Consider the following 24,869-nt stretch of genomic DNA (forward strand, 5'->3'; position numbering starts at 1 on the left):
GGGCACACTTTGCTATCTTTTTTCTTGTTTCCTCTCCTCACTGGACCATTTTCCCTATTGGAGCCCTTTGGGCATATAGTATTATGCTTTTCCAGTTAGGCATGTAGCTTATATAATAATAATAATAATAATAGTAATAATAATAAAAATAATAATAATAATAATAATGATAATAATAAAGATAATAATAATAATCTTTTTCTTCGAACCGTAATTTTCATAATAAATGCTGTGATGGACAAAAACTTTGCATCCTGGCACTATTTATTTATTAAAAAAAAAAACGGAAAATGCATATATGAAACAAACAGACGCATCTCAAATTACATCAACTAAGGCATGTTAACTCACACCAATATTCTTTATCATACCAACATAATTGTGTCTCTTTTATCAAAATTAGAGATTGGGAGAGTAATAAGCTCTTCTTGGAGGATACTCCGAAATCAAACCATTGTTCTCTATTCTTGTGTAGTGCCATAGCCTCTGAATCATGCATAGTCTACCACTGTCTTGGGTTAAACTTCTCTTGCTTGATGGTACACTCGGGCACACTAATCTATTTTTATTGCTCTTCCTCTTTGTTTTTTTAATTCTTTTTTAATTTACTTATGAAAGATACATATCAATGTTGTTATTGTTCTTAAGATATTGTACTTTAATTGTTCATTACTTCTTGTGTAGTTTATTTATTTCCTTATATACTTTCCCCTCTGGGCTATATTTCTCTGTTGGAGCCCTTGGGCTTATAGCATCCTGCTTTTCCAACTATGATTGTAGCTAATAATGATGATGATGATAATAATAATAATAATAATAATAATAATAATAATAATAATAATAATAATAATAATAATAATAATAATAAATTGACACACCCACATTCATTAATATTAACGACTTTGTAGAAGAAGAAGAGTCGTTCAATCTTGTTAGATGTAAACAAAGTGCGCAAACTCCAGAAAATTTCTGTTAAGTTTCGATACGTCTCGATACCGAGATTTACCGAGATCTTTTGAAATGTCTGTCCATCTTCGAAAGGATCTTAAAAAGATGTCTACTGTACTCCCATAGGCTTGGTTTTGTTTTTAGACTACAAAATTAGAAGATTACATAATAAAGAAGGCTTCCTTATTGTAGTGAGTGTTAGTAAAGAACAAAGTAACCGAATTTGGCCAAAACATTTTATTCTCATCTTATATATGTAGAGAGAAGCTTCTGCTATTTTATATTCACTATCTATATCTTATTTTGAATATATGCTTTGATAATTTTATGTATTTTTTACTTTCTTTAGACAATCAGACGTAATATATTGCAAAGTGTCATTCCGGAAAATCTCGTTGAATTGCGATATGATGACCGACCAGGATTCTTGAACGGACCGACTGGCGGGAATTAAATACGTTAACGATTCATTTAAGGGGTGAGTAATTCATTGTTTATTAATGCTCTTAATGATTCCACTATTCATTGTAGGCAAGATGTGTGACGTTTATTGACTCATTATAATCCAGATTTTGTTGTGTCTGCAACTTTGATGCTTAAAAGATGCTGTTGGATTTGACAGTAGCTTTGTGTTTACCTGTCTTAGTTCAGGCCGATGGGGGTATCTGTATAACCAGTTAAATCATAATTAATCCTAGTCGTGTTCAAGGAAAGTCTTATGTGATGTGGTCTAACAAAATATGTTGAAATTGTAGCTGGGTATATTGTATTAAGCCTACCATATTGATTAAAGCCCCTCTTTGGCCTACGCTAAGCCTTTAGTAATGGGGTATACAGCAAGAGGAAGGCCATTGGTATTTTCACTTAATTTACGTGTATCATGTGGTTGCCTTAGCCTACTTGTGTCTTGGGGTTGAATGTAGTTCGTTGGGACAGTGTAAGCTAAGAATATAGTAATCTAAGAGGGGGTCATAGGTGGGTACACACACCCCGGTAGGTAAGTAGGTAAAGATAAGTCTCCTAGTTTAGGTTAGCTGGGGAACCTTTGGTTAAGTGATGTCCTTGTGTCTGTTTCCCTTTTAAAATGTGTTTTCCTGCTGACCCAAACGAATCAAAAAGACACTATGTTTTGTTAATTTTCACCTATGTGCTGTTAATACAAGTAGTAAACATCACAGCTTTGTGATCATACCCTTGTAAGGACAGTGAGACAAGCGTCACCAAGATCAACTGATACTTTATTCAAACGTGCATGGGAGTATATTACAAGGTGCAGACGGAAAGGTAGGATGGCGCTGGCGCCAAATCAGAATGAAGTGCCCGCCAAAATATATGTGTTTTCTTACACTTACAAATATACGAATTATGAGTTAACAGAAACATGTAATGAAATGATACATATGTCAAAATGTAGCTCTGATAGAGCGGAATACATATACATGGGAAACCACGGTGTGGCGAAAGGAGAATTCAAATTAATGAGCAGTTTGTTGATTTTCTGGACGACGAAGGGAGCGGTGTCCTTACAAGTACTCCCCCCCCAAGACATCGGGCGGCGTAGAGGGCTGATGAACAATCTTCGTATCTTTTCGGGCGTCGGAGGGTTCCTCTTGTTTTTGAACGGAGGGGTGTGCTGGCGGTCGGCGTAAGGATCTCTTCCTCTTGTCGTCGTTTGATGATTTTTCTTTCGTTGGGCGCCTTGTTTTGAGGTGGAACTCTAGATCTGCCAGGTCCGGCGGAGGCGGTGTCGCTTCCTTCGAGAAATGCTGGTTTCACGCGGTCTATTGAGACCCAGTCCTCTTGGCCATGGACGTCGAGAAGGAAGGCTTTCGTTGTCTTCTTAATTACCCGGTAGGGGCCTCGATAAGGTCTAGTTAGTGGTTGTTGATGAGCGTCGACGCGGACGAAAACGTACCCGCAGTCATCCAGGTTTTTTGGCTTGAAGTGCTTGGTTCTGTCCTGGTAAGTTTTGAGACATGGCCTGAACTTCCTGGCGATGTCCCTTAGGTGATCCAGCTGCGTGTCGTCGGTTGATGAGGGAAAGCATTCGCCAGGAACTGCGGGCGCCTCCCCGTAAACCTTTTCGGTGGGCGAAGGTTCGCCGTCTGCGCGAGGGGCGGTGCGAAGGCCGAGGAGTACCCAAGGAAGTCGTGATTTCCTCTCATCAGGGACACCTTGAGGGCGCGGTGAGTTCTTTCGACAATGCCGTTTGCCGCGGGGTTGTATGCCGTGGTGCTGTGGAGCGTCGTCCCCATCAGGTTTGCCAAAGCGAGCCATATTTCTGAGAAGAAAGCGGGGCCTCTGTCTGTCGTGATGTCGTCAGGAACGCCAAACCTGCTCACCCAGCTTGACAGGAGGGCTTCGGCGCATGCTTGAGTCGTAGCTTCGGTCATCGGCGATGCCTCCAACCACCTTGTGGAGCGATCGATGATCGTAAGCAGATAGCGAGCAGATCCAGAAGGGGGCAATGGTCCCACGACGTCGATGTGTATGTGACCGAAACGTCTTTTTGGCTGGGGGAAATCGCCTACCCCCGATTCGGTGTGACGGCTGACTTTGCTTGACTGGCAGTTGATGCATGACTTCGCCCATTCCCGGGCGTCCTTTTTTATCCCTGGCCAGACGAACTTCTCAGACAGAAGGCAAGCGGTGGTGCGTCCTGAGGGGTGTGAAAGTCCATGGATGATATCGAATATTTTCCTTCTGCAGGAGGCTGGTATCCAGGGACGTGGGCGGCCGGTGCTGGTGTCGCAAAGAATAGTTACTCCTGCTGGTCCGAGGGGAATCGCACTTATCTTGAGCGCGGATGGCCCCGTCAGGTGATCCTGTGCTTCTTGGTCGGTGCGTTGCGAGATTGGCGTAGTCGATTCCCAGGTGGATTGCGTCAATTTCAATCCTTGAAAGGGCGTCCGCGACTAGATTTTCTTTCCTGGGACGTAATGTATGGTGCACCCGAATTCGGCGATTGTTGCGAGATGACGTTGTTGTCGGGAGGACCATGCTTCAGTCGATTTCGTAAAAGCGTGTACGAGGGGTTGATGATCCGTCGCGATTGTGAAGGGAGTGCCCTCCAAGATGTGCCTGAAGTGGCGGACGGCGAGGAGTTCCCTATCGAAGGTGCTGTATCTTGTTTCGGCGGGTTTCAATTTCTTGCTGAAGAATGCCAGCGGTCGAGGAGACCCATCGACGAGTTGCTCCAGCACAGCCCCACAGGCGACGTTGCTGGCGTCGGTCGTTAGTCGCAGGGGCGCGTTGTCGTTGAAATGAGCCAGAGTGGTGGCATTTGCGAGGGCATCCTTCGTCTGGGCGAATGCCTGTTGCTGGGGCAAACCCCACTCGAGTTTTTTCGCTTTTCCTTTCAGGACGTCGAGGGGTGACAGGGTTTGTGCGATGTTGGGGATGAAGCGCCTGTAGTAATTGACCATCCCCAGGAACTCCTGAAGTTGGCGGATGGTCGTAGGTATCGGGAACTTTCTGATGGCGTCGACCTTCGTTGTCATGGGTTTTACCCCGCACGAGGATACGCGGTGACCAAGGAAATCCACTCCTTCCGCACCGAATGTGCATTTGTCGAAACGTACGACCAGGCCGTTCTCCTGTAGGCGTTTGAGGACGGTGCGGACGTGCCTCCGGTGTTCCTCCTTGGTTTTCGAGAATATCAGGATGTCGTCGACGTAGCAGACGCAGAAAGGTAGGTCACCCAGAATGCTATCCATTAGTCGTTGGAAGGTCGCCCCGGCGTTGCGTAGACCGAAGGTTGAGTATGCGAAGGTGTAGGATCCAAACGGCGTTACAATGGCAGTTTTCGGGATGTCTTCCGGAAATACGGGGACCTGGAAGTAAGACTTGAGGAGGTCCATCTTGGTAAAATACTTCGCGCCGTGCAACGTGTTCGTTAGGTCCTGCATGTTGGGCAGCGGGTAGTGATCGGGCGTTGTGATGAGGTTGAGGCGCCTGTAGTCGCCGCAAGGTCTCCAGGACCCGTCCGGCTTTTTTACCATGTGTAGGGGCTCGATGCTTTCTTACAGATACCCATGCGTTCCATGTCCTCAAAGGCGCGTTTGGCATCCTTCAGTATCTGGGGCGGTAGGCGGCGGAATTTGGCGTGAGTAGGAGGTCCTGTCGTTGTGATGTGGTGGTAGATCCCGTGCTTGGACGGGGAACCTGGCGAGTGTCGGAGCTCGGGCTTGAAAACCTCGGGAAATTCTTGTAGGAGGTCGGCATAGGGGTGCGTTGTTACGGCGGATGCGGACATTGTTGCAGGGCCGTACTCTAGGGCGCGGGACTGGCAGGTTCCCGTGTCGATGAGACGTTTGTTAGCGACATCGACGAGGAGTCCGTGGTGGGCGAGGAAATCCGCACCGAGGAGGGGGCGATTGACGTCGGCAATGGCGAAGGGCCAAGAATACGAATGGCCCATGATAGATATCTTGAGGGTCCTAATCCCATAGCACCGTATGGGAGATCCGTTGGCGGCGATGAGTGAGGGAGCGTTTTTGTCGGGACCACGGTCTAGGTCGGACTTGGAAGGTGGGAACGTTGACTGCGTTGCACCGGTGTCTACCATGAGTCTACGGTTGGAAATGGTATCGAGGATATAGAAACCATTCTTGTTTTGGTTACCTGCGGCTGCGATGGTGGCAGGTGGATGCTTCTGGCGTCGTCTTCTAGGGAAACTGCATGGTGCTCTACATTTCTTGGCGTCGCTGCCGAACTGTTGGTGGTAGAAGCACCATGCTGGGTTAGTCCTAGGGTTCGGTCGTGTTGGTTGCCGCGGTTTCTTTCTTGATAGAACGTTGATCTCGTCGTCCTCAAGGGCCGTTGCCGAGGAGTCTATGGAAGAGCAGCTGCTGAAGGAGGAGAACGAAGGCGGTGTTGACGATGATGCTCCGAGGCGAGATGCTTTGGAGGCCTCGTGGAGCTTCTGAGCCTTCGACAGGAGTTCGTTCATCGGGAGCGTGTCGGCGTCTGTCAATCGGGCCCTTACGTCCTGTGGTAGGCGTCGAAGAAAGATCTCGCGAGATAAGCTAATCTCACGTCGTCGGCCGTTGCTGTCAGTTTCGGGGAGCAAAAGCAGGCCGGTTAACTCGTCCCACGCCTCGACAGGAGAGGTGTCACCTATGGGCTTGCCGGCGAGGTCCAGGACTTTCTGTGCCCTTGCTGAGACGGAGAGGGAGTAGATACCAATGAGTTTCGTTCTCAGGTCGTCGTATGAAACTTGGCCGGCCTGGGCGTCGAGCCATGGGGAAATCTTGTCGAATACCTCTTCAGGTATGGAGGTGAGAACGATGTCAGCCTTGGCGCAGGAGTCGCTGAGTCTAGCGACACGGAAGAGTACGTCTGCTCTCAGGAACCAGGAAGCGGTGTTGTGTTGAGAAAAGGGCGGCAGTTTGACTTTGGGCGTGGAGGCGAGGCCGTTGGGTGCGATAGGCGTGTTGCTTCCTGCATCGTGGCCAGACGACGAGTCGGCGAAGAGGTGAGAAGTTGATATGTCGGTTAAGCTCATCCTACTGCCTTACATGCACCGAAGTGTGGGAGAACCAAAGGCAGGCTCATGCCTAAGGTAACGGAGTATAGAGAAGGTAACACGGCCGTAATAAGTCCGTTAATGGCAAAGCCAAAACCGCTGATGCTACTTTCAACTCCGGGGTCACCAGTTGTAAGGACAGTGAGACAAGCGTCACCAAGATCAACTGATACTTTATTCAAACGTGCATGGGAGTATATTACAAGGTGCGGACGGAAAGGTAAGATGGCGCTGGCGCCAAATCAGAATGAAGTGCCCGCCAAAATATATGTGTTTTCTTACACTTACAAATATACGAATTATGAGTTAACAGAAACATGTAATGAAATAATACATATGTCAAAATGTAGCTCTGATAGAGCGGAATACATATACATGGGAAACCACGGTGTGGCGAAAGGAGAATTCAAATAAATGAGCAGTTTGTTGATTTTCTGGACGACGAAGGGAGCGATGTCCTTACACCCTAACTAGGATGCTGTGTTTGACCTCATTCAATAACCTTAGGGTATCTGTTTACAAGACCACGTCAAATTATGCAAAGCTATTGTTTTCCACTACTTTTTCATAATTTAAAACAATTTGCCACATGGAAAACAAGTTAAAATTGTTAAAAAAAAAATTATAGAATTATGAGAAAAATTAGACTTGTTTCCTCACTAAACAACCTGGAACTGACATTGTCAACATAGTCGGACAAACAGAAGTTCTTGATGTCAGCGTACGTTTGATATATACTAAATTGAGAATGGAGTAATTACTTAAAAGTGTTATTATTTGTGAATTTTACGCTGGTCGTTTAGTGAGGAAACCAAGCTAGTTTTTTTTATAATTCTATAGTTTTTATAATCTTAACTTGTTTCCCATGTGGCGAATTGTTTTAAATTATGAAAAGGAAAACTATAGCTTTGCATAATTTTGCAGTACTGTATATGGAGAGAGTGGTCTTGTAAACAAATACCAACCGTAGTATCTGTATGTTCCTCAAGTAAAATTATATAAACCCAAGTCCTTTAAATTACACCACACTTCATACCCATACCCACCCATTAAGTCTTAGTTGAAGGTCAAAGGGGCTACTCTATGCACTGGCTGGGTGTCAGGGCCATCTCCCATTAACCTCCAGTAAGTACCTACACCTCGGTATGGATTTTATCAGTCGAGTTTCAAGCTTCGCTGAAGTCACACTCTAATTAAAGGATATAGGTTTGTATAGTCATGAAACATACAAATTTTATAAATTTATACTTTGATACTTGAGCCTTTGTGATGTTGATTATCCATGGGTTTTGTTTTCATTACTATTGAAGATGGAAGAATCCTTTTTTTTTCCAAGGAAAGGAAGATACTTGGACGGACGATACTGTAATCACTTAATGTGATATTAAGGTAAACTAAATGAACAATAAAAGGATTTTAACAGGATTGTTGCCGGAGTTGCCCTGTGAAAACCCTAGGCTCGTTTATTCACCCTTTCTCGTCTTTTCCGTCAACTTTTTGTTTATTACATCTTTTCGGGATCACAATTCAACATAAAAGTACCTTGATTATATACATCTTAATATTATAATGCACTACAGATACTTCATCTTTCAGAAAATCGCACTTCTCTGATATAAGCTGCTGTATCAGCATTACTGTTTGTAAATCAAGTGTCTGGAATGTAAGCAATTGAAGTAGATTGTTGTATGATGAAATTTTCAATTTGTTAATGGTGAGAGTCTTACCCATCATTGTCCTAAATGTTTACCTTCCAAATACAAAATTATCCTTACTAGATGGGCCTAACCTTGCTTAATTAACTGATACATCACAGAAACTACCTGGGGTAAAGCCATGCTATCTAGTCAAATTAGTAATTTGGAAGGTGCCTGGGTTTTCAAGGAGCTAAACTTTATGAAATGTAAAAGTAGTATTTTCACAATTGTAGCGACTCGAGTTAATGCGAATGAGGCCCATGAATATTCATCCATGTGTTCCTATTATTTAGGTGTTAAATTAAGTGATTGTTTGAATGAGGGTTGCAAGAACTAAAGAAATAAGCTGATTTTCTGTTTTCTTCATTCCACTCGTCCAGCTTTAGAACTATTTCTATAAGTTTGACCTATGATATTGTTAACACTAGAAGCTTTGCATATGGCAGCTCGCTCTCTCTCTCTCTCTCTCTCTCTCTCTCTCTCTCTCTCTCTCTCTCTCTCTCTCTCTCTCTCTCTCTCTCAAGTTAAAGTTGTTCGGTTTTAGTTCTGATTTCATCCGAAGAGATGCTTGTCAGAACATCAACCAGGCAAGCCCAACCACAGCAGTTACATCCCCAGTAGATAGTGCTAGATTATCAGACTGATTAGGCACACACTAAAGAAGCAATGCGCACAATAAAAAAAAAATAGGACATAAGACCTTGTTTCCCCTTAACGGGGTAGGAATGTCAGTGCATTAAAGGCATAATTTAAGGGTTTTTGACCTACTATGCTTCCGTTCCTGCTTCATTTCTTCTATCGTTCTGTCCAGCTTGCTAGGTGCTAAATGACCTTCCAACCCCAGCACTTCATAAGTCCATCCATTCAATAAATGGTAGGCAATATGATCCGTGATAAGTGCTTTTGGTTCGACTAGTAACCAACAAAACTTCTTGAGAGATCATTTTCTTTCAGCATTTCAGGTGATTATGTAGGACTGCAGATTATGCTCGTGTTCAGTATAAAAGTTTTAAAGCTTTTTATGGATTTTCTTTATTTTGAACTAACATTGAATTACTCTTTACAGGTCTAATAATGAAGCTATCTCCAAAATCAGTAAAAACATAGGGATGGAGTAAGCAACTGGATCCTCCTATCTGCACAATGGTTGTGGTACCAAATAAGAAGAAGGTCAATGGAGGACCAGGGATTGCTGGCTCAGCCAACAATCCCAGTGTCTTCAACAACTTTAATGATGTTTCTCCACAAGACATCTTGAAAAACCTTGAAGTTAAAAAAGTTGTGGCACCAAGTGTGATCTCTCCATTGGTTGGAAAGCCGAATTTCGAAAGTACAACGTTGTTGGTTAACTCCCTATCAGATCATTTTAGTACGGCCTGTTTAGAGAATGGACGCCACAGAGGAAAGTCTGATGATTCCCATCACAGAAAATTAAAAAATATTGTATATGCCAATTTGCTGTCATATCGAAAAGGTAAGACTATGGCTTTGCATTTAGTGCAGTACTGTATTATACTGCGTTTGAATTTCTTCCTGAACATCTCATCATTTTATATCTTTCAATGTAATATATAAGAATACTCAGTACTGTACTTTTTATTACAGTTGATATCAATTTTATCTTTTTTCCAGAATATTTTGTTGGGGATAATTGCAAATCCTCAAGTCCTGTAGACCAACTATCAAATATTAAGGCCAATGAAGTTGAAAACTTGGTATGGATGACTCATGTCTTTGTACTGCAACGTAGATTTGATGATGCAAATTCTCTCAATAAGTGTTTGGACGTTTTGAAAAAGGATGGTAAGTACAATTATATATATAAAAGATTGAAGCTGTGGATGTGGAGTACTGTAATATCACCTGTAGTATTATGTGCATCATATATTGTCCTTCGTAATACAGTGTATTTTTTCCGACAGGGTACATGGAGACTGGCAGCGATGTGCGTCAAGTGCTTAAATTTCTGGTGGCTCTTAAGGGTTGTGGTGGGAAACAAGAGAACATTCATCTTCCTGCAAAGATAATGCCACGTGTTATAACACCAGCTGTGGTATAAATAGGATTTCAAATATTATTATGCAGTATATGATCTTTCATGGATACAGTGATATAATTTGCATTTATTGATTACATATTGTAGTTAAATAGATTTTTATCTTGCATGAAGGCATATGGAGACAGATTTCATTGCCAGTTTTGTAGTGGTAAAAAAATAGCTTTGTTCCAACACGGAGTACTTACCTTGAACTACTGTACTTTCTTAGGAGTATCTGGGATCTCCTCCCAACCGACCAGAATTTTGTGTAGTTTACCCTACCTCTGCTTTCTATGCGGGGGAACTTCTGGCGGAGTGATACGCGCCATGAGGCGACCCGGGGTCAGAGAGCGTGCTCGCTCAGGTCTCGACCTCCAGTAAGTTTTCTGGTCGCGTCATGATAACATCTCGCCGCGCTCTCCTTACCCAGTGCGACCCTCTGTGTCCCACGCTGTCCCCACGTGGTCCTCTTGTGTTCATACTTTACCTTATCCTACCTTTTCCCTCTGTGTTCCTGTGTCTTGTGGTGCTTTACTGGTTCTTTATGGAGCATCCCCGTCGTTGCCCCGGGCTTATGGCCGGTAAATCTTGTGGGGCTTTTCTGTCCAAGCCGGAAGTCGACCCGTACTCCTTGTGTTCGTCGTGTAGGAGCAGTGTGTGTTCCCCTGCAGCCATGTGTTCGGAGTGTGAATCCTGGAATGAAGTTAAGTGGGTGCGCTACGGCACCAAAGTGAAAGTTACCAAGAGGTCGCCGAAGAAGCCAAGCATTGCCTCGCCTCTTCCTTCGCCCGATGCCTCTTCAGAGAGAGCTTCTCTGCCGCCTTCCCCTACCCAGAGTAGGGGACGAGGTAAGTCTGTTGCGGGGAAGCGGCCCATTGCTCTTCCCCAGGAGTCCGTGATGTCTGTTGGTGGGGATGTTGTGTCGGTTCAGGCAAGTGGGGGGCCTGAGGGAGGGACGGGAGTGTGTTTGGGCGACGAGGTCCTGGTGCCAGCAGGTCCTGTCTCTACCGACGATCCTATGTGGGGGAAGGCCGCCACAGCCTCTTCCCCCGCTTCTTGGATCTGCGTTTCAGGTACGTCAGCGGCCGCGGGAGATGCCGAGATGGAGGATTCACCGAGTTCGGACCCCCTCGCGTGGGCGCCGCCGAGGACGCCCTTCAGGTCGCCTATGAGACTGGAGGAGGAGTTCGACACCTGGTTTACCCGTAGGAAAGTGCCTCGCTCCTCCCGGCGCCCTCAGCAACGCTCCCGCCCGTCTTTCTCCAGCCTTCTTCATCAGCGGACCGGCACGAAGAGCCACCAGCAACTCAGGAGGATTCGGACCGATCAGCACGTTCTTACCAGTCTTCGGCCTCCTCTTTTGGGTCGTACTCTTTCGCCTCGGAGGACGAAGGTCCGAGGGACTCAAAGAGGAGACGAGAGAGGTCCCGCAGGAGGAGGTCCCGTTCCCGATCTCGCCACGCCAGGAGGCGTTCCAGATCCCCCAGGAGGAAACACAGGAGGAGCCGCTCGTCAAAAGGAGAATGGGTGCATGTCACCATCCCACGCAGCCACCTCCTAGGAGCTTCAGCAGCCCCGAGTACCTCTGGCTGGCTCCCGAGAGCTCTTTCTCCATCCTCGAGGTACGGCCCCTCCAGCAGGCCCGAACATCGACGGAAGTCCTCGCATCAGGTCTCGGTTGACCGGCATAAGCCTGCGAAGGTTCCGACTTCATCCGCCCAGCGGAGAGAGTCGCCCCTTCGGACTGGCAGCCTTGTCCCGGCCTCCGGCCCTTCAATAGACCGCCCTGATCATAAGAGTCAACCAGCTAGCACGGGGAAGCCCGCAGCCACATGGATCCCCGCAGGAGGGGATAGGCCCATGACGGATACCCTCGCCCCAGCGGGGCTGCCCGCTCAGCGAGTCGAGCCGCCAAGGGGTCTCTACGAGACAAGGATGCCTCCACCTCAAGCGGAGCCCTCCGCCTTAGACGTTCCTACTCAGGCGGAGGAGCAGTCGGCCGAAGGCCTCGTGGATAGCGGAGAATGTTCGACGGACAAGGTCTCCACTTATAGGAAGGTCCTGGCCCTCATCAGGCGCCATCATAGGCTGGATGAGCCGAAGCCCTCGACGGACGAAGCCTGGCTCTCTGGGCTTAGCAGGATGGTGGATAACCCTGTGCAACAAAGGCCTTTGCTGGCTCTTCCCCTGGTGAGGGACGTTAGGCTGGGTATGGACCACATAGATAGGTTCATAGCCAGCCAGGCGGATGCTCCCAGGAATCAGAGTGCCTCCAAACTCCTCCAGTTATCTCCCGGAGGGGCGCCGCGGAGGTCCCTGTACGGTTGAGCCAGCAATTGCTATCCTGAACCAGGGAGCCGCTGAAGATGAGGCATCCTCCGCTACAGTATGTTTTTCTCCGACGGAAACCTCCATGATGGAGGACATGGCCCTGGATTTGGTATACGTATCATCATGGTTGGACTGGTGGGCCTGCACATTAGTAGGTTTTCAGGCCTCCCACGACCTCTCCGTCCCCGAGAACCAGACCTTACTGAGGGAACTAATTAGCTCAGGAGGGAAGGCTCTCAAGTTCCTTTCCTACCAGTCCCTCTCTCAGGCAGCCAACTGGGTCCTGCGGAAGAGTGACACAGTCCTGAGTAAGTTGGTCAGGAGACTACCAGACAGAGAAGCGAGAGCCTTAAGGAACTTACCCCTGTGGGGTGAGTCGGTGTTCCCCCTGAAGGCAGTGGAAGAGACTGTGGAGAGGTTCAGGAAACTTAAGGATGCGGGAGAACCCAGACCCCCTCCAGCAAGACGGCCTGCCCGTAGGAGACCCTCTTTGGATGTCTCTCACCCTCCCCGCGCCTCGCCGATCCAGCCCAGAAGGGACACCCCGTCGGTGTCGTGGCGCCAGCCGTCGCAGCCCTCCCGTAGGGGTACTTCGGTCCCTCAGGCGAGCTTCAGACCATCCTATTCTAACTCCAGGAGAGGACGTTCCAGCTGCGCCTCTCGAAGGAGATAGGATGGGAGGCCCCCTACTCCTGCCGAAGCCTCAGGTAGGGGGATGCCTCAAACACTCTTGGCAAGCATGGCGGGACCACGGAGCGGATCCGTGGACCGTAGCAGTTTTGAAGGAAGGATACATGTTGCCCTTACTAGCGGAGCCGCCCCCTCTGATCCCAGACCAGCAGGCAGAGTGGTTGGCGCCCAAGGACCCCTTGAAAAAGACAGCGTTGCAGGAGGAAGATTCGGCCATGCTCGCGAAAGGGGCAGTAGAGCCAGTCAAGAATCCAGGACCGGGGTTCTACAGCAGGCTCTTCCTGGTGGAGAAAGCGACAGGGGGCTGGAGACCGGTCATAGACCTCTCAGCCCTCAACAAGTTCGTGTGCAAGACCGACTTCAAGATGGACACCCCGAAGTCGGTCTTAGCGGCCTTGAGGGAAGAGGACTTCATAATGTCCATATACCTCAAGGACGCCTACTTCCAGATCCCTGTCCACCCCTCCAGCAGGAAGTTCCTAAGATTAAAATGGGGTACCCAGACGTTACAGTTCAGAACCCTCTGCTTCGGACTGTCGACAGCTCCTCAGGTCTTCACGAGGGTCTTCGCAACAGTCTCAGCCTGGGCACACGAACAGGGCATCCGCCTGATTCGGTACCTAGACGACTGGTTGTTGCTTTCAGCCTCAGAGGGAGCACTGAAGGAGCAAGGCGCGAAACTTCTGCGGTTCTGCAGCATCTTGGGTATCACCATCAACCTGGAGAAGTCTCAGCTGATACCCTCCACCAGGATGACGTACCTAGGGATGGTTCTAGACTCTCGGTTGGCGAGAGCCTTCTCCGCGGAGAGACTGGACAACCTAGAGCTGGTACTCCGGCCCTTCCTGTCGGGCCAGCCCAGGAGAGCCAAGGACTGGCAAAGATTGATAGGCCATCTCGTGTCATGGGAAAAGTTAGTCCCCCAGGGGAGGCTCAAACTCAGGGGCGTGCAGTGGAACCTGTAGGAGCTCTGGAACCAGGGGGACTCCCCGCACAAGATAGTCCCGGTGTCCCCGGAGACGAAGGAGGTCCTGAAGTGGTGGCACGTCAGAGCAAACACCCTCAAGGGAATGCCCTTCGCAGTCGACCCTCCGGAGATGCTGCTGTTCACGGACGCATCCAAGGAGGGTTGGGGAGCCCATCTTCTCGACAAGGCAGCAAAAGGAAAATGGGACTCCGAGGAGGGGAACCAGCACATAAACGTGCTAGAACTGATGGCCATGCAAAGGGCATGCCGAGAGTTCGTCCATCTACTCCGGGGAAACACCGTGGCTCTGATGTGCGACAACGCCATGGTGGTGGCCTACGTGAAAAAGCAGGGAGGACTGAAGTCGAGGGAACTGTGCAGTCTCACAACGGAATTCCTGGAATGGGCAGAGCAGGAGCAGATCAAGATCACAGCCAGGTTCATTCCGGGAAAGAGGAACGTCTTAGCTGACGGCTTCAGCAGGATGGGTCAAGTTGTAGGGTCGGAATGGTCCCTACACCCAGGAGTGACCAAGACCATCATCCTGAAGTGGGTCTCTCCGGTAATAGACCTCTTTGCCACGAGACTAAATGCACAGCTCCCTGTGTTTTGTTCTCCTGTGCCAGATCCAACAGCAGCGTTAGAGGACGCCTTTCAACATCCTTGGGACAATCTCGACGTATACGCCTTCTCCCCCTTCGGAATGCTCAGGCAGGTCCTCAACAGGGTGAGGCGGGCGGACAACCTGTGGATGACTTTGGTAGCGCCCTGGTGGCCGGAGAGGGAATGGTTCGCAGACCTAAAGGAACTGGCGCGCCTTCTGCCTTGCCCACTTCCGGACAGGACAGAACTTCTCCGGCAGCCTCATTTCCAAATGTTTCACGAAAACCCTCGGTCCCTCCGCCTTCACACGTGAGGTTATCGAGCGTCTCCAGAGGAAGGAAGGATATTCATCGAAGACCGCAGCAAGTATGTCAGGTTACCTAAGACGGTCGTCGGTCGCGGTATACCAAGCGAAATGGGCTACCTTTACAAAATGGTGCTCCTCGAAGAACATCAGGCCGTTAATGGCCTCCATTCACGAGATAGCAGACTTCCTGGTCTATCTTGGGGACGAAGTGGGCACGTCCATTCCATCCATCAAAGGAGTCCGAGCGGCGTTGGGCAAAGTCTTCCTCCTAAAGGGCATTGACCTAGGTGCTTCCAGGCATATCTCGATGCTCATCAAGAGCTTCGAACAGTCATGTTCCCCCCCAGGCCACTAGAGTGCCCCAGTGGGATGTGGGTAGAGTGCTGAAGATGCTTTCTGAGCCTCCTTTCGAGCCTCTTAAGGATATCCTAGACAAGGAGCTCACCCTCAAGATGGTTTTCCTGTTAGCCCTTGCATCGGCGAAAAGGGTAAGCGAGATTCATGGGCTGTCTTACGAGGTCTCACACTCGAAGGTCTGGCGAGAAGCTACCTTCAGGTTCTTACCCACCTTCGTGGCCAAAACTCAGAACCCAGCTGTTTGGGACCCTAGGTTTGAGGGGTTCTCAGTGCCAGCAATCCCGAGGGACTTGCTACTGTGCCCAGTCAGGGCAGTACGGAAGTACTGTATCTAGAGAGGACGGCCAGACTTCGCCCCGAGACCAAGAGTCTGTTCGTCTCCTCAGGACTGGCGAAGAAGCCGGTATCCAAGAATACGGTCTCCTTCTGGCTGCGACAGGTAATCATGAGAGCCTACGACAGTTCGGGGGTCTCCCTTCCAGGAAAGCCTAGACCCCATGACATTTGAGGCCTGAGTACTTCGTTGGCCTTCGAGAGGAACATGGCAGTTGGCCAGATCCTGAGAGCAGGTACGTGGTCAAGACAATCCATCTTTACGGCTCACTACCTAAAGGAATGTTCGAGAAAATCCTTGGACGGGTTCTCTCTTGGTCCCGTCATTTCTGCGCTCCAGAAGATTTAAGGTGTAGATCCGGTGAAGCCGTGGGCGGTAAGTCCAAAAGACACAGGTTCCTTCCCTACCTTTTTCCCCCCGATCACCTTCCCCTTCATGACCCTTGATTCCTTCACCTTCCATGGGATACTCTTTCAGTGAAAGAATACTTTTCCAAGGATTTTTACAGAGGTGAGTTACTTAGACACTAAGATAGTTTTTTGCATAGTTTTTCCCTATTTCTCTTTTTCTATTTTTGGGGTCAGCAAAACCTAGCCTCCTATCTATGTTCCTCTTTTCTCTTCGTCGACGGTCTCTAGGTCCGGAAGGCCACTCCCACCTCCTAAGAAAGTAGTTCAAGGTAAGTACTCCGTGTTGGAACAAATCACAAATTTTAAGTAATTTGTATTTTTCCTAACAGTACTTACCTCGAACTACTTTCGGGTTATGGCCCGCCCATCCTGCCCTGAGTGCTTTACAGGACTTCGTAGAAACCTATCTATCTAAAACTTACTGGAGGTCAAGACCTGAGCGAGCACGCTCTCTGACCCCGGGTCGCCTCATGGCGCGTATCACTCCGCCAGAGGTTCCGCCGCATAGAAAGTGGAGGTAGGGTAAACTACACAAAATTCTGGTCGGTTGGGAGGAGATCCCAGATACTCCTAAGAAAGTAGTTCGAGGTAAGTACTGTTAGGAAAAATACAAATTACTTGAAATTTGTGACATTGCTGTAAGAAATTGCTTTATGAAAGGATGAAAATAAAAGATGCTACAGACTCTCCAAAAGGAAATGTTGACTTATATGGAGAATAGCTTTGGATTGAGGAGTCTCCATACTTTTATGCGTGAAATTACTTTATGTTGCTCAGAATATTTTCTGTTTAGAATTTAATGATAGACATACATGGAGATTTTAACTACTAGACTATCTTCCGTCCCTTCATTACTGTATTACAATGAGTAGTATGGTTTCCTTGAACATTTTATCCAAACATTATACAGTACAGAAGTAATATCTTCTGAGTCACGACCTTGCTAATTAAACACCTGCTTCATTTTACTATTTTTTTTCATTTGTTTCAGGAACTCCCAAGATTCTTACCGGATGGCCCTTTGAATTACGGTGATACTTATGACTATTCAGCACAACACCGGTTTCATTTTACTAATTTTACGGCAGATGTTTTCAAGATTTCATCTGAAGAAGCACAAAGATATAGAGATGACGTATCATTACCTATCTCTAAGGATCTGTTAGGTTTAACAACTGCTCCACCTGGTACTGGCATAAATCCAATGATTTTTCCCAAGGATGAATCAGAATCAGCTGGAAAGTAAGAACATTGTTTAATTTTCATTTTGATTTTGGGAATCGTAGTAATTAGTTGAATTATGAAAAAATTTATTTCTGGGCTCGAACCTGTGCCGCCCAGTGAATAAGCTCCATTTAGCACTTATTCTTAGGTAATTTACTGCTAAATATACCAGAGAAAAAATGTAAAGGAGTGCTAGGTTAACTAGCTCGCTCACCTATTGGTGTCGGTATAAAATTGGGCGTATATTCCAGAGGTCCCGCACTATTTAGATTAATCCACGACAGAGAACCCCAATAGAGGAGAGCCGTTCAACCTCACTCGGTACTACTACAATGCATCCGCTCAGAACCCAACTCCTTTTAGCACAACGTTCAAAGTAACCCGCTTTTTTTCTGGTGCTCTCGCTTTTGGATATTTTCTAGTGAATTATGGCTTCTTCGTCGGTTTCCCAGGAGACACCGTCTAAGTTAAGTACCAAGCTGGATTTTACTGTGTTTTGAGCAACCTAGATCGTTTAATATTTATATTATAGGAGTTTATTCTCTTCGTTCATACCGATCTTGCTTGATTTCACTACAGTTGGTACTCCTGTTTTTGAGAGCTTTTAATTTTCACTTGCGGTGTTACTATGTGTATTATTTTTTTTTATCAAATATTATTTGTTATTGTGAATATTCATTATTTAGCGTCTAGAATCCTCGTGGTTCAAATTTTGGGCCGATATCATTTACGTATCGCTATGGCTGCCGACCGTGCTAAGGCGGCAATGTTATTTTAGCCATCAGGTGTGTCTTTTGTGATTTAATTATTTATGTTGCATGCCTTGCCCAAAAAATTTTCAATGTGTTTATTCATATATTTAACGCTATTATTATTATTATAATGAATATTTGTGCCATTACTCCGTTTGATCTGTCTGATTGGGGATCGTCAGTTGGTAGCCCTGCTGCCTCGTATCACGTGATCCTCCCCCACGCTCCCCCTCTAGCTAGGTGGGAGGCTAGGCTTCTCCCCCCCTCCACTAAGGGACCGTTGCCTTCCCTCCTTTTAGAGGGGGTAGTTAAGTGTTTATGGACTTTGTCCTCCGGGTGGCCCGGCGGTTTAGTCTCTGTCTAGTCTGGTTGGCCACCGGTCTACAGAGTTGGATCCCGGTGTACCCTATTTTATATTCACTTTTCATTCTGGCTTATGTTATACGAAACCCTCCGGGTTCGATTGGCAGTTCTTAGTTACAGTTCCGCCCCCCTATTATTTTATAACATTTCCTATGATGATTATATATGACAGATCACTACCCCGGAGTCCCTAAAGGAATTGGTATTGAATATACCTTTATTTCCCGGCCCGGGGTCTACCCCACCCCGGGAAATCAGACACTATGTGTCTTAATTTCTTGTTTTTGCATCCTTTTTTATGCTCCCGGCTTGACCGGATTGGATGGCTATACTTTAGTTACAAGTTAGACTTATGTTTAGGCCCGGGACCCCCGGTCCCGCCCCTATGTAAGAATATTATAGTTAAGCTCTAACCTTGCGTTAGACCTATGTTAGGCCCGGGTCCTCCGGACCCGCCCCTAAAAAAAAAAAAAAAAAAAAAAAAAAAAAAAAAAAAAAAAAAAAAAAAAAAAAATTTATTTTATTTTTTACAGTCTAATCTTGTGTTAGACCTATTTTAGGCCCTACTTAAAAGAATAGTATAGTTAAACTCTATTCTTGTGTTAGACCTATGTTAGGCCACTTATAGAATAGTAGTTAGGCTCTAATCTTGTGTTAGACCTATGTTAGGCCCGGGTCCTCCAGACCCGCCCCTAATTAAGAGAATTACAGTTTCTCATATACTATTCTTTTTACAGATGGTGCATTGTCTGACGCCGGCCTGTGCAGCTGTTCTGCACCAGCCTTGTGGCCACTCCGTCTGCCGATCTCACGCCCCTTGTGGGGTTCAACTGGAAGACGTTGTGGTATGGCACCCGGATAACTGTGTGATTTGCTTCGACCTCATCACTACCCTTGGTTCTGACTCGGTGAGTCCCGTTGGCTATATTGCCTTCTTATTTTATTTACTATTAGTAAGATATCTATGGTCTTGAAGGATCATTGGGAGTTTCCCTTTTATAATTCCCACTATTATTTCAGGCATCCCCGGAGCAAAAGTCTGCGGCTCGGGCCACACTGAAGGTGTGGATTGGTGGTTTTGCCCGGAATGTAAAGTCTAAGCGGCCGTACGTCCTATCTGAGGACTACTGCACCATGGTTTACCCCAACGCCAAGTCTTCAGCTGCTGTGGCTAGGCATGTGGCAGCTCCCATCATTGCCCACATTGATGCCACTATAACGGGTCTCATCGACCCAGAGCAAGATCCATCGGACGCCCCCGGAGGTCTGGAGGACAATGTTGCCTCCATGAACCTGGACGTCGAACCAATGTTGCTAGACGAGCCGGATACAGGTAGGGTGGTAAGTGAGGCAGGTGTGTCCGGCGCTGAGTTTCCTATCCTCAGCCCCGCTCTTTCTTCTTCTTCTGATCGCTCTTCCTTTCTTGGATTTTCTGGGGACCGTGATTCGTCTCAACGTTCATACCCGGTTCCCCCTAAGGATAAGTCTACTTCAAGGACCTTACCCAAAGCTCGCAAGCCTCACAAGACTTCTCATGGCTCTAAACCTGGTACAAACCCGTCTTCAAAGACCTCTGGTTCCTCCTCTAAGTCTCACGACCCGGGAGTTCCTTCCGCCCCTCCTGCTGCTAGCCCGGGCCTTTCCGAATCAGCTATGCTTCGCATCGTGTCGGAGATGCAGGAAAAGTTGGTTTCGGAGATGCAGTCGAGGATGGACACGATGTTCTCTAACTTCGGTCAGAGAATTGGGGCTTTAGAGCAAGGAGCTCCGGAGAGAGTCCAAAGCTCTCTCATACCGGATGCCTCTAAGCTCCCGCCGTTTGCCAAGAACAACCCCTGGCGGATGGCTCTTCATTCCCCGTTCTCAGACGGAATGTTGACTCTGGAGGGCCTTGGCACTCGCCCTCTAGAGGACTTTGAATTCTTTCCTCCGGGTCTGGCATTTCCATTTCATGGTTATGCCAGACTTACCGAGGAAGCTTTAGTCCGATTAGACAAGGTCCCCAAAGAGACGGTCATCTTCCCGAAAGAGCAAGCCCAATCTGTTTGGGCCAGATTTTTGAATGACATCGGCTGCACTAACACCATGCTGACGCCTCATAAAAGCTCCTTTACGATGTTCTTAATGGACAAGAACACCTTGACTCCATGCGTCAATAAGGTGGCAGAGCTTGCCTTTCAATATGCTCTGGAGGAGAAGCCCTTGCCTCCCATCCGAGAGGTGGATCCAATCTCCCTCCTTCTTCCCTCAGGTATTGAGTGTTGGGACAACGTCCATACCACCTTTACCTCCGGCAAGCTTGCAGCAGACTGTGCCTCAGTCTTGTTTAGTGAGAAGCTTCCCCGTCTCCCGGAATCTCTCATTAAACAGGAATATGATTCCCGCCTACGTGTTGGCCGTACTCTAAACCTGGCCACATCCACGGAGTCGATAGCCTTGACTTACGATACGGAGAGTATTTTTAAGTCTCTCAACAAGGCTACGCTACAGTCGTTATATTATGACTTATATGACTTTGCTACTGCTAAACGCAGATGTCGCAAGCATGTTCTAGCTGAGGCGACGATTAGGCATGAACCTAATAAACTCATCCGGTCCTCCTGTTGGGGTTCAAATCTCTTCCCCGAGGATCTCGTAGAGGAAGTCTTGGCGGAGGCCACTAGGGTTAATCAGAGCCTTAAAGCCCGTTGGGGTTTGACCCCTAAACGCAAGTATGACCCCGCAAATTATCAAGCCCGGGGTAGGAAGAAGCTTAGACCATATACCTCCACCCAGTTCAGGCAACAACAGAGTGCTTCATCCAACTTCCGGCTGCCTCTTCCTCCATCTTCTGTTGCCCCTGCACAGCCTTCCACCTCTCGGGCTCCTTCGGATGACTATGTCACCGTTCTGCTACCTAAGAGCCAGCTTTCTGGTGCCTCCGCCACTTCCCCTGCCTTTAACCAGTCCTACGAGGCTCATAGCTCTTCCCAGAGTTATGGTAGAGGTAGAGGCTACCACCGTGGCTCTAACCAGAACAAAGGCAGGGGAAGAGCCTTTCGCAGAGGAAAGAACTTCCGAGGCGGACGTGGAGGCAACTCCTCAAACCAATACTGAGGTGCAGCAGGTAGGGGGGAGGCTCTATGCCTTCCGCAACAAATGGAGGTTCAGTCCCTGGGCGTTCAGTATCATCTCCAAGGGACTAGGGTGGAGTTGGATTCAAGGACCTCCTCCTCCGAACAAATTTCGTCAACATTCCACTCCGGACCTGGTCGAATTTGTCCAGGAACTTTTACAAAAGAATGCCATACAAGAAACGAAACATCTGAAGTTTCAAGGTCGGCTGTTCAGTGTTCCGAAGAAGGATTCAGACAAGAGAAGAGTGATTCTAGATCTATCCCTTCTCAACTTGTCCATTCAATGCGACAAGTTTCGAATGCTTACCGTCTCGCAGGTGCGGACCTTACTTCCCCGTGGGGCCGTCACCACCTCTATCGATCTTACAGACGCCTACTATCACGTCCCGATAGCGAGACACTTCCGTCCGTACCTAGGCTTTCGCTTAGGGGACAAAAGTTACTCCTTCAAGGTGATGCCTTTCGGGCTCAACATTGCCCCAAGGATCTTCACAAAGCTAGCAGAAGTCGCTGTTCAGGAACTCAGGAATCAAGGGATTCAAGTAGTAGCCTATCTGGACGACTGGCTCATTTGGTCAGACACCTCCCAAAATTGCCTAAAAGCCACTCACAAAGTCATCCATTATCTTCAATCTCTAGGCTTCCAGATCAACTTCAAGAAGTCCCGTCTTCTTCCAAAATCGAAGTTCCAATGGCTCGGCCTGCAATGGGATCTTATATCTCATACTCTGTGTCTTCCCAGACCCAAGAGGTTAGAGATTGCAAGAAACACCAAACGCTTTCTCAAAGACAAAGTAAGTTCCAGACGGCTTCAAGAGAAGATTCTGGGTTCCCTTCAGTTTGCCTCAGTGACGGATCTTCTTCTGAAGGCAAAATTGAAAGATATCAATCGTGTCTGGCGTTCGAGGGCGAACCGGAAGCTCCGGGACAGGAAAGTCCGCCTTCCTCCCATTCTACGGGAAAGACTTCTTCCTTGGACAAGAGCAAACAGTCTGTCAAAGTCAGTTCCCCTTCGATTTCCGCCCCCGGAATTAATCATTCACACAGACGCATCCCTATCAGGTTGGGGCGGCTATTCTCAGCTCAAGAAAGTTCAAGGTCTTTGGACTCCCTTGTTCCGCCATTTTCACATCAATGTGCTAGAGGCCATGGCAGTTCTTCTAACCCTGAAACGTCTCGCTCTTCCCAAGAAACAACACCTTCGTCTGGTCCTCGACAGCGAAGTGGTGGTCCGCTGCCTCAACAGAGGCGGGTCAAAGTCAGGGCCTCTGAACCATGTTCTAATAGCCATATTCTCCCTAGCAGCCTCGAACCGTTGGCATCTTTCAGCTGTCCACCTGGCGGGAGTCCGGAATGTAGTGGCAGACGCCCTGTCCCGGACCTCCCCTCTAGAATCGGAATGGTCACTCGATCTAAAGTCATTTCGGTGGATTCTCTCTCAGGTTCCCGGTCTCCAAGTGGACCTCTTCGCCACGGAATCCAACCACAAATTGAGAGTATATGTGGCTCCCAATCTAGACCCTCAGGCTTACGCCACAGACGCCATGTCACAGAATTGGGACAACTGGGAAAAGATTTATCTCTTTCCCCCGGTGAATCTTTTGCTGAAAGTTCTAGACAAACTGAGATCCTTCAAGGGACAAGTAGCCTTGGTCGCACCCAACTGGCCCAAGAGCAACTGGTATCCTCTCCTGCGGGAGTTGAGACTATACCCTCACCCGATACCCAATCCGGTTCTGTCTCAGATAGTACAAACACGCGTTGTGTACGCTTTCTCAAACATTCAGAGCGCCCTAACTTTATGGACTTTATGAAGTTTGCGGCTATGCATGGTGCCAATATTGATCCTCAAAACACCTTGTTCCTAGAATCAGATAAACGGGATTCCACCATCCGTCAGTATGACTCTGCAGTTAAAAAGTTGGCAAAATTTTTAATAGACTCAGACGTGAACTGTATGAACTTGAACCTTACAGTCACTTTCTTTAGATCTTTATTAGAATCAGGTCTGGCAGCCAATACTATCACCACTATTAAATCGGCTCTGAAAAAGATCTTCCTAGTGGGTTTTAACATAGACTTAACCGACTCTTTGTTAGCTTCAATTCCGAAAGCTTGTGCCAGACTGAAACCGGTTACTCGTCCTACCCCGGTGACCTGGTTCCTTAATGACGTACTCAAATTGGCTTCTGATACCATTAACAGTTCTTGTGATTACATGCCCCTTCTCAGGAAAACACTTTTCCTAGTGAGCTTGGCTTCCGGGGCAAGAATTTCTGAATTGGCAGCCTTGTCGAGAGACCCGGGTCATATTGACTTTCTGCCTTCAGGAGAGGTCCTTCTTTCTCCTAACAAATTCTTTTTGGCTAAGAATGAAGACCCTCAAAACAGATGGACCTCCTGGAAAATTGTTCCCCTCACGCAAGATCCGTCGCTGTGCCCTGTCACTACTCTTAGGTCTTATCTATCCCGGACCTCCTCTAACTCCTCGGGGCCTCTATTCGTTAGAGAACAAGGCGGTACCATTACTATTAAAGGGATCAGGCAACAAATTTTGTATTTTATTAAACAAGCTAACCCTGACTCTTTTCCTCTTGCACATGATATCAGGGCGGTTGCCACCTCGGTGAACTTCTTTCACCACATGAATTTTACAGACCTTTCCAGGTATACAGGGTGGAAATCACCGTCAGTGTTCAAGAAACACTACCTTAAACATTTGGAAGCCCTAAAATTTTCTACAGTAGCCGCAGGGAGCGTAGTTACTCCCGAGTAACTCACAGGTTAATGCCTTGACTCTTTATCTCTCCCTCTTACCTGCCTCATTTATACCCTATTGTATTCGTTGGTCTCGCACCTGAATACTGTTATTATATTTGTAAATTTTTATGCTCCTGAGTATCTGTATATATTATCACTCACGGCATTATTATACCTACCTTATTGGATTTATGTTCATATTTAAGATACCCTTATAATTGTTTTTTGGTACTCATCTCTGATTAAAGCATCCTGTATTTCTCTTACGCTTATGTTTTTTCCTTTATTTTGCAAGTTTGGTGACATTTTTCTCTTGTATAGATTCACTGGGCGGCACAGGTTCGAGCCCAGAAAGGGGATTTTGACGTAGGAAAAATCTATTTCTGGGCGAGGGACCTGTGCCGCCCAGTGAACCCTCCCAGCTCCTCTCCCTTGGAGTCCCCAA

At 47.4% G+C, this 24,869-nt stretch overlaps 1 protein-coding gene across 3 annotated transcripts in view; it reads left to right on the forward strand.

Moving 5' to 3' along the window:
* Window positions 1-1,297: 1,297 nt before the first annotated feature.
* LOC137614331 (gamma-tubulin complex component 6-like) overlaps window positions 1,298-24,869 on the forward strand; it is a 184,980-nt gene continuing 161,408 nt past the window's right edge. For all 3 annotated transcript variants that reach the window (XM_068344095.1, XM_068344094.1, XM_068344096.1), the window contains exons 1-5: window positions 1,298-1,426; window positions 9,239-9,646; window positions 9,805-9,975; window positions 10,095-10,225; window positions 17,201-17,451. In XM_068344095.1, coding sequence (XP_068200196.1) covers window positions 9,316-9,646; window positions 9,805-9,975; window positions 10,095-10,225; window positions 17,201-17,451 — 884 coding nt within the window. In that variant the 5' untranslated portion in view covers window positions 1,298-1,426; window positions 9,239-9,315. The remainder of the gene's footprint in view (window positions 1,427-9,238; window positions 9,647-9,804; window positions 9,976-10,094; window positions 10,226-17,200; window positions 17,452-24,869) is intronic.

This window comes from Palaemon carinicauda, chromosome 20, assembly GCF_036898095.1.
Source record: "Palaemon carinicauda isolate YSFRI2023 chromosome 20, ASM3689809v2, whole genome shotgun sequence".
NCBI classification, from domain to species: Eukaryota; Metazoa; Arthropoda; class Malacostraca; order Decapoda; family Palaemonidae; genus Palaemon; species Palaemon carinicauda.